We start from the raw sequence: 10,218 nt of genomic DNA, 5'->3' as shown, positions 1-10,218 counted from the left end.
AAAAAAAAAACCTAATTCATTTTACCTTATCAAGAAGTTTTAATCTTAGTATCTTTTAAAAAACATTAAATTTGTCTCTCAAATATTTCTTGCTGTGGTAAGGCAAAAGAACAGTGCAAGACAAATAACATAGCCATACTGAAGCATGATCTTTAAAATATACTTGGGTATAAAATATTCTCATAAGTTCTTGTGAAAGCGTATTTTTTCTGTCAACCAAACAAAACAGTTAAATGAGTAAATCTGGCCCATGGCTTTCTATGAACTTCCCTTTTGTGTCTGCGTGGCAAGGTTGGTGTCGTTTCAGTCTGATCAGTTCTTAAGTCCCATGACTTTTTTCCTTTGAAATTTGTTTGCCTGTCATTCTATGTATCTGCTAACCAGGATCAATGGATTGAGTTTGTCTCCACCTTAAAACATATTTATTTGCCATTTTTGTAAATTCTTGACTACCACTCCCCCATCGTCATGGTTATCCAGGACAAACTCTTGGACACCCTGCTGGGAGTAGGTCATTCCAAGGAGTGAGCACTGTGATCAGTTAATGGTTCATTAGCTTTTTTCTGTTCATGCTCACATCTGAGATACCTCATGGTTTAATAAAGTCTCTGCGATGCCAAGATATACATATACACAAGCAGTGAAGCCTAACTGAACGGTGAGCATCTCCAGAAATAATAGCTCTGGGGTTTAAGTTTCTCAGTTTCACCACTACTGACATCTGGGGAGTGGAAAGTCCCTTGGGGATTTTGGGGTTTGTCTTGTGTATTACAGGATGTTCAGCAGCATCTCTGACTTTCACCTACTAGATACCAGTAGCACCCTTTCTCAGTTGTAACCAAAAATTTCTCTGGACACCTGCCAAATGTCTTGTGAGACAACATTGTCCCAAGTGTACAAATCCTGAAGTTGATTTTCAGCACGACCCTCTCACAGAGAATTCTAAAACCCTTATTTAGGATTTCATCAGAAAGTCCAGTGTTTTAAACTTCACTTACATCACACAGAGGTTTCAGCTCAAAGGTTTCACGATGGCTCATAATATGCTAGCATATAGTAGACAGCCACACAGAGACTGTTGGAGGCTACAGACTTGATCTACTGTTGTCTTTATTACGTACGTGGTTATGTTTCTCGTTGAGCCCTCAAATACTGGCCTGTTTAGATTGAGGATGTCCTCCAAGGCAAAATAGCATTCAGTTGCCAGTCTGGTTATTGAGTTACGGGTACAATCTGATTTTGTTTGATTTTTTCCCAATAAAAATCTTTCTTTTTAAACCAAATAGGCTGTAGGAAATCAAACTGTACAAGATCACATCATCATCGCCATGTGAAAAACACTGCTGAGAACAATGCTGCATGGGCTAAAAGAATCTATGGGCTCAACACTTCCACTAAACGGTTTGAAATCCCTTTCATAGTAATGAAAAGAATACCCACTCAGGCCTAAGAAATTAGTTATAAGATTGTAATTTCATTTTTTCATCACAATGCTTCTACAACTTTTAAAAATTGAGATACAATTGGCATATTAACATTAGAATTTTAATTTATGCTTTTAAATGCCATCTATGCTACCCTCTAAATACCACTGGGGAGTTGGTGTTAATAAGACTGTTTTTCCAAGAAATACTTATCAAGGGTAAGTATCCACTGTTTTTTAAAGATACTTGATAGAATACTACTTACAGACAAGATGCTTTAAGTAGTGGGTCTTCGTAATTCTGTATACATGTGTGTGTACCTAGTTGCTCAGTCATGTCTGACTCTTTCTGACCCCATGGACTGTAGCCCACCAGGCTCCTCTGTCCATGGAATTCTACAGGTAAGAATACTCAAGTGGGCTGCTGTGCCCTCCTCCACGGAATCTTCCCAACCCAGGACTCTATTATACATGTAGGAGGGGGAAAAAAACCAAATTGCTCCAACTCCCTACATAATTGAGGTTGGGTCTATTTTAAAGGAAGCCTTCAGTTTCAAGCTTAAATCAGCTTAACCTGGATCTCCCTGCTGCTGCGGCTGCTGCTAAGTCGCTTCAGTCATGTCTGACTCTGTGCGACCCCATAGACGGCAGCCCACCAGGCTCCCCCATCCCTGGGATTCTCCAGGCAAGAACACTGGAGTGGATTGCCATTTCCTTCTCCAATGCATGAAAGTGAAAAGTGAAAGTGAAGTTGCTCAGTCATGTCCGACTCTTAGCGACCCCATGGACTACAGCCTACCAGGCTCCTCCATCCATGGGATTCTCCAGGCAAGAGTACTGGAGTGGGGTGCCATTGTCTTCTCCACTGGATCTCCCTAGAACTGCTAATTCAAAATTCCCTAAGGTTGAAGCTACCTGTGGAAAAATCCTCGCACTGTTGCAGAGAGATGATGGGCAAGACTCTATTTCATGACAGCCTCCCTTTATTTCCAAGCTTCCTGCTTGCATCCCTTGTCCTTTCTAATCTAATCCATGTCCTATAGTTTTTGACTCATAGTCTTTTCAGTCTATGATAATTCAAATAAGAACAGGAGGTGTGTGTGTATCTGTGCAATTAGCACATAGGTATATTTCTTAATTTTGTTAATCTAACCTGTTATCTTATATACGTATGTATATAAATATTCTTTATATATGCATGCACACACACACACACACACACACACACACACACACAGACTCACATTCTCACTTAGGAGGGCAAAAGCTTGGTCAGCTTATGCTCCCAAATTACAGGAAAATAAAAGATGTCTGAAGACATAACTTGGGAATGAGGTCACAGGTACTTTTTTTACTATAAGAAAATTTGTTTAAAACAACACCAACTAAAAAAATGAAAACTCTAAAAATTCATATGCCTCTTACAAAACATCTGAAATGGTAAACACCCATGCACAAAAATCACAGATTCAACTATGTCAACTAAGATAGAAGAAAAATAAGTCTGTTTTCCTTTTGATTTTATATAATTTAGTGATTTTATTTGACACTTTTAAAATTCATTTTGGACCTAGCATGTCCTGGGGTTTTATACACTGACCAAACTGCTCTGCTAGAGACAGTCAAGTTCAATAGCAATTTTCTTTCATATTTATCCATTTTTGTTTGAGAAATATAAGGAGTCTGTATCACTTTTTATTTTATATGACATAATCATTTTTATTATACATTTATTTAAATCACTTTGGACCAAGCATGTCCTTCGGTTTTACCCACTCATCAAACTGCTCTGCAGTGAGATAGCCAAGTTCAATAGCAGTTGCCTTTAAGGTTGATCCATTTTTGTGTGCAGTCTTGGCGATCTTGGCGGCTTTGTCATACCCTGAAGAAATTAAAAGGTGACATAGGAGTTAGTAGTGAAACTTGGTTTTCTAAAGCAAGAGTAATCATTATTATTTATTTGACGCTACCAACCTCTTAAGTAAACATTTTTTAATCTTAAAAATATTTAGCAGTGGGTTATCTTGATAGCTGTCACTTCTTATACAGAATAAAACCTTTCTTCACTTTTCTTAAGTAATACGTACCTCACATTCTATAAGATGTGTCCCTAAACTGAAATGCTCACTAATACAGATATTTTCATAAGGGGGAAAATATATACACATAAGACATCTCTCTCTACACACACAAACACACACATACACATGTAGCACCAAGACATAGAAGTCTACATCTGGGTAGTATAAATGTGCTGTTTCAATAGTATGTTTAACCAAAAATAATTATCTTTCTAACAAAGCATTAATAAGCTTAGTGCTGCAGCAGTACAAAAAATACAGGACTGCATGACCAGGAACTGTGGTAAAGGTAAAGGGCTCTAAGAGGGAAAAGAGAGGAGAGTCCTCTCACAATGAGGGAGGAGCAGGCAGGGCTCTGAGGAGACACACACCTTCAGAGCTTCCAGCATCTCTTTCTGTTCTCCACTCTTTTCAGACGGTACACAGTACAAGTAGGGAAGTTTCAGACAAACATATACTTGCACAAGAGGTCACAGGTCTACTGTTTAGATCAAAGTTATTTGCTTTTAAAATTAATAGAGGCAGGGCAATTCTGGTTATCTTGATTTAATGTAATTTTTTTAAAAAGGCAAAAACCAGAAAGAAGAGAAATTAACAAAAATGAAACCAATGAAGGAGGAAAAAAAAACAAGATTAGAGGGGTATGAACAAAGAGAAGTCTGCAATGATTATCCACTAAGCAAGATGTGCAGCCAAATAAATATTTTTAAAAAATGTTATGTGTCATGTGCAGTTATTAACCACCTACAAAATGTTATGTGTCATGTGTGATTATCAACCACGTATAAGACGTTACTCATAGTATCAATTAATCTACCTATGAAACATTATGGACATAGTTAATACAAAATTAACACTGAATGCTAAACATGTTGAAATGGGCATTTACTGATCAAACTAACTTTGAAAGAATTCTCATGTTAAACCTTTGGGGTTAATATTAGACATTCCATACTTTAATGTTAATAATGACATTAACGTTAATAATGACATTAAAGTCTATGCATTATGCTAACCCTTTCAGTTTTCATTCAAGTCCCAAAAACATGACTACCTGTTATACATAATGAGCACAATCAGAACCCATGATGTGGAGTTGTAAGGCTCATGCTTTGTCACCAGTCAGGCGTGCTCTTGCCCACTTATTCTTGAACGGCCTTTACCTCACATTAAACTGACTCAAAGAAAGATATCAATCATTCTGCTTTAGGAGTATCTCTAATTTAAACATTTTAGTAACAAATTCTGGAATATAAACAGGATGAAACATTTCTCCCATGAACCTCTGGGTTCCTCTGTACATCTCTCTAGCTGAATGCTAAGGTACAATAATTTCAAAAGAATCCAGTATTATTGCCAATTTTCATACTATTCCAAAAACAGACAGTATATTGGGTTCACAGCTACCTGCAGCAGTCATGAGCTCTAACTTTATAAGACTGAAATTATAGTTTGACATGAAGCCAAGATATAAAATCAGCCTTGAAAGTATAAGATTATTAAAGACTTTTTTTAAAAAGTACTCATATCACACCAAAAGACTGCATCACAACTTGTTCTAATGTACAAAACCCTCAGCTCAGCAGTAAGGAAATGGTGGGAAAAGGCTTTTAATACATTATAACATAAAGCAGTGAGTGCCTCAAAATCTATGAGTTAAAATAGTGTATTTAACAGGGATCATTATGGTCGATCTATAATCCAAGTTAACAAGTTTGAATCTATATAATGAAATATTTATAAATCTGGAAAAGGCCTGCAACACAAAAGCCACAGTTTTAGACAAAATATTTCCCCCCTTTCCCTATAAGAAATGCATACATAACCCTTTTTTTTAAAATTTAATCCATTTCTGAGTTGAATAAAACAACAACAACAAAAGTATAGTAGCATCTAGACAAGGTAGAAAAATGAGTTCGTTCAGTGTTGTTAGTCAGCAAGTCCCAACAATACAAACTGAGAGGATATTTAGTATCTGAATTTAATGTCCCATAGTATCTAAATCCTATTAAGATTAAAATAAGCTTTAAGTTCTACTTCTGAACTTGCCACATTTCAAATAAAATGAAGTATAATCAATCAAGTTTTTGAAAGAAATATTACACCATAAAGGTTATAAATAATATATATAGCATCTTTCAACACAATTCAAAATGTCTTTAAGACAATGTTCAAAAGAAATCTGTTGTTCACTAACATTGATCCAGTAGTCTTAGTCTCTTAAAACTTTCTCAGCTTTTAAACTGTATATTCAAAATGACATTGTTATTCTTTAAACGCATACCTATGTGAGGATTAAGAGCTGTCACCAACATTAGGGACTCATTCATCAGCTTGCTAATCCTTTCTGTGTTGGCCTGGATTCCCACCACGCAGTTTTCTGTGAAGGAAACCGATGCATCCCCCAGCAGTCGGGCTGAGTGTAACACATTTTTAATCTGAGAGAGAGACAGATTTATTAAGCCTAGCTTTTTTCTTTGTTCGATAACATATTTGCTAGTTCATATATGAATATAATTCAATTAACATATAGCACTCTTACAACCTGTAAGAAATCATACCCCCCAAAAATATGAAAGAAACTATAAACATTTGAGGACAGAGAAGTGCTTTTTTAAGAGGTGAAAAGGCATAAACACAAAAAAACTAAAGCACGAGATAGTCTGTGGTATTATAAAATACAGGTATGAAATGTTAAAGAACGCAGAGAAAGAAAATAAATTCCAGTTGTAGGAGTTGATGAAGTTCTACTGATGGAGAGAACTGAAATAGTCAGAGGTTGTAAAGTTCAGCGTGTGTGTGAGGCAATGAGTGAAGCCAGGGCTTCTCAGTTCTTAATGATCAGCATGTTAGTTTGTTTTAGCATTTTTTGTGACATTTCCAACATATATTAAAATAAATATATATCCACATCCTAATCTCTCTGGTCTAAAATCCCAGGGTCTGAAAACAGTACTTCCAACAGTGGACTCACACAGAACTTCCAAGGTTTAATTTGATACTAACAACTTTATTATATCACAAATGTTGGTTATCTCGACTTACTATTAAAAACAAAACAGATATTTTTAAAAAAAACTGCAAGACATTTAATGTTATGCACATGTATCTGCCAGGCAGCTGGTGTTAACTGTTTGGAATCTGACCTGAAAGGAAAAGCTTTTTGATATGAGATGTCCTTTTGTCTGTCTTCTATTTTCCACTAGAGTGCATATCACATAAGGGCAAAAAAATTTGTTTTGTTCATTGCTCTATCACTAGCAACCAGGACAGTGCCTGACATAGACTAGTACTCAGTCAATATTTAATGAATACAGTGAATGAATAAACATAATATTTGTCATTTGCATGTTCTTATCAAATTAAAATCAGACTTTACATCAGATACAAACTACAAATAAGCCTTTAATATATATTTAGATATAACACTTCACACAAATAGAGGACTCTAATAGGTAACAGTTCCATTATCTGAAGTTGGGGAAACTGGATAAAAGATGATGCCATTTTGTTCCATCTTCACAAAGATGAAGGAAATAGAACAGATTTGAACATTGAGTGGACACAATGTTTTCAAGGTGTATGGAAGAGTAAGACCAATCAAAGTCTTGAGAGGGAAAGGAAAGAGAACTAGATAGAAATTACTGAATAAACCAAGGACAAAAGTGTCTCAAGGGACAAGTCTAGGTCAGATGGCAGTTAAGAGCCGTGGCATGTCTGTTGGACTCAACAGTGCTACAAAAACAATTCAAATACAAGTGCAAGTGTGGAAGCCCAACTGCAGTGCATATGCAAGTGAGAGTGGGCATTCCTTTACAACAGCTGAATTTGGAGAGGAAGAAAGCAGCAGTAAGAAGGAGACAGAATGGAGGCAGAGTTTCTTTCTTTCCTCTGTTTATTAACTGAGGAACTAGAACTTATTTCTAGCAGTTGGCGTCCCCAGTGGCTAGGGACAAGAAAGAAACCTATAACCCACTTTCAGAATTTTTCTTCCTGTTATAAAAAGCAAACCATCAATTACTTAAGCTAAAAGTCACCTAATTAAATATCCAGGATTAATCTTCTAACATTAATATATGCTTGACTTCCAACTGCTACTCATATTATCTTAACACCTAATGAACTTTAAGAAATCTTTATGAAAGACAAAAACCAAGACAACTAGCTTTGGGTCAAAGGCATTAAAAATCAAAAACTTACCATCATTGGCTTGAAAACATTCAACTCAAAATGTCCATTGCTGCCTCCAACGGTAACAGCGACATGATTCCCCATGACTTGGGCTGCAACCATGGTCATTGCTTCACACTGGGTGGGGTTCACCTTTCCTTCAAGAAAACCACATCGAGCACACCGATGGATTCAAGTATGAGTTAAAATTAGGTTTTAGATCAAATAAACAAGAAAAGAAGGAAAGACAAAGCAAGACATATAATAAAGCAAGGCCCCAACCATATCTGTGTAGCCTCCCATACCTCACTGGCCAAAGCCCAAAGCAAAAAATGAAATAAGAGACATGTGATATAATTCTTTTTATTCAACCCATTAAGATCACTTTAATAGCCTGTTCTAGAATTCTATTTGCTTTGGGTTGTGGAAGAACTATTTACACATTTTCTAATATGGAAATCAGAATACACGATACTAACTAAAATTGTTTTCTCCTATATTGTTGGTGATGCTCCCAGAAGTTCTGATCAAAGGCAGCCCTAAGCACATTCTGAAACAAGTGTGCCACATACGTCCCCATCTACTTACAGATCATGTTAAACTAAAACAGCCGTGCTTTGTAGATGAGAATGCCTGGGTTCTAATCAAGTTTCAGTTCTAACATTTATCAGCTATGTGGTGATTGTTGTTGTTTAGTTACTAAGTCATGTCAAACTAGTTGCGACCCCACAGACTGTAGTGCACCAAGCTCATCTATCCATGGAATTTTCCAGACAAGAATACTAAAGTGGGTTGCCATTTTCTTCTCCAGGGGATGTTCTTGACCCAGGGATCAAACCTGCATCTCCTGCTTGGCAGGTATATTCTTTACCAATGAGCCACCTGGGAGCCAGCTACATGATTACCTGGCATGATACTGCTTCCTGGTTCATTTTCAGGCAAAATTAGTTCTCCCAGTCCTGAGCGAGGACCAGAACCCAGAAAACGAATATCATTTGCGATCTTCATCAGACTGCAAGCAGTAGTATTCATGGCTCCACTGAGTTCAACCAAAGCATCATGAGCAGCCAGAGCTTCAAACTTATTTGGAGCTGTGACAAAAGGTAAGCCTGAAGAAAAAAATCAATAACCTGTATGAGTTAACAGGTAAAATTAAACATTTTTCTAATATCAGCAAGTTAAACAGAAACTGTCAGTATATGAACATGAGCAAAAACAGAATAAAAATTTAACTTCAGAAAGAAATGCTTAAGACTCAAGCTTTCTCTACATTTCTTCAAGATGTCCTGAGGAGTAGAAGGAATCTAATGATACTAGCACATTTAAAAGATAAAACAAGCACAATAAATGTTGAAAGAAATATAAAATACTAAATGAAAAATCATTCTGCTATTGCAAACACATGTGTATGATGCTGTGAGTAAAGATGAAAAGTAGGTAAAATTCACTCCACTCGATTCCGAACTCCTTTCCTAGTACAATTTTCCCCCCATTTGAGGCATCCTACTCTCTTCTCTTGGAGAAGGCAATGGCACCCCACTCCATTACTTTCGCCTAGAAAATCCCATGGACGGAGGAGCCTGGTAGGCTGCAGTCCATGGGGTCGCTAGAGTCGGACACGACTGAGCGACTTCACTTTCACTTTTCACCTTCATGCATTGGAGAAGGAAATGGCAACCCACTCCAGTGTTCTTGCCTGGAGGATCCCAGGGACGGGAAGCCTGGTTGGCTGCCATCTATGGGGTCGCACAGAGTCGGACACGACTAAAGCGACACAGCAGCAGCAGCAGCAGCAGTCTCGTCTCTGGGCTTTTCAGGTGGCGCTAGTGGTAAAAACATGCCTGCCAATGAAGGAGATGTAAGAACTACAAGTTTGATCCCTGGGTCGAGAAGAGCCTCTGGAGGAAGGCATGGCAAACCACTCCAGTATTCCTGCCTGGGAAATCCCATGGACAGAGAAGCCGGGTGGGCTAGAGTCCACGGACTCGCAAAAGACACTACTGAAGTGGCTGAGCACACATGCATTCTGTTCTCTAGCCAGGACCTACAAGCTCCTCTGTGAGATCAGGAAGTCAAAATGAACTAGACATTCTCAGTCGCTCCCATGTTCAAATTTTTAAAGATCTACATATTCTAGACCCCATATTACAATTCTCACTGATTAAAGTTTAATTAAAAGTCAAATCTCTGCTAGTAAGCAATAATAAGAAATGTAGAATTATCTGTACTCTCTGTTAAGATCTGCATGTTAATAAGAGTTTTCTGGAGACAACAGCTCTAGTAACAGTTACTATTATTGAGACCTTCAAAAAGGTCATTAATTCAAAGAAATGTCACAGTATGCCATAGGGAAAAAAGAAATTAAGCCAGTCAATCTCTAACATACTTGTTATTCAAATGAATTTCTCACCAATCATTTGATTCTTCCTACTTTGAAAACAAGTATTCAAAACAGCTTTAGTGGTGATTTAGTTGCTAAGTCATGTGACTCTTGCAACCCTATAGACTGTAGCCCATCAGGACCCTCTGTCCATGGGATTTCCC

The 10,218-nt window shown here is 37.3% G+C and overlaps 1 protein-coding gene across 2 annotated transcripts in view; it reads right to left on the bottom strand.

Moving 5' to 3' along the window:
• Positions 1-2,930: 2,930 nt before the first annotated feature.
• The window catches only part of FH (fumarate hydratase), a 28,843-nt gene continuing 21,555 nt past the window's right edge, over positions 2,931-10,218 (bottom strand). For both annotated transcript variants that reach the window (XM_019976631.2, XM_070768110.1), the window contains exons 7-10: positions 8,580-8,783; positions 7,705-7,832; positions 5,789-5,942; positions 2,931-3,305 (exon numbers count right to left, since the gene is read on the bottom strand). In XM_019976631.2, coding sequence (XP_019832190.2) covers positions 3,163-3,305; positions 5,789-5,942; positions 7,705-7,832; positions 8,580-8,783 — 629 coding nt within the window. In that variant the 3' untranslated portion in view covers positions 2,931-3,162. The remainder of the gene's footprint in view (positions 3,306-5,788; positions 5,943-7,704; positions 7,833-8,579; positions 8,784-10,218) is intronic.

The sequence above is a fragment of the Bos indicus genome, chromosome 16 (genome assembly GCF_029378745.1).
Source record: "Bos indicus isolate NIAB-ARS_2022 breed Sahiwal x Tharparkar chromosome 16, NIAB-ARS_B.indTharparkar_mat_pri_1.0, whole genome shotgun sequence".
NCBI lineage: Eukaryota > Metazoa > Chordata > Mammalia > Artiodactyla > Bovidae > Bos > Bos indicus.
This window is presented reverse-complemented; position numbering and strand designations above follow the sequence as displayed.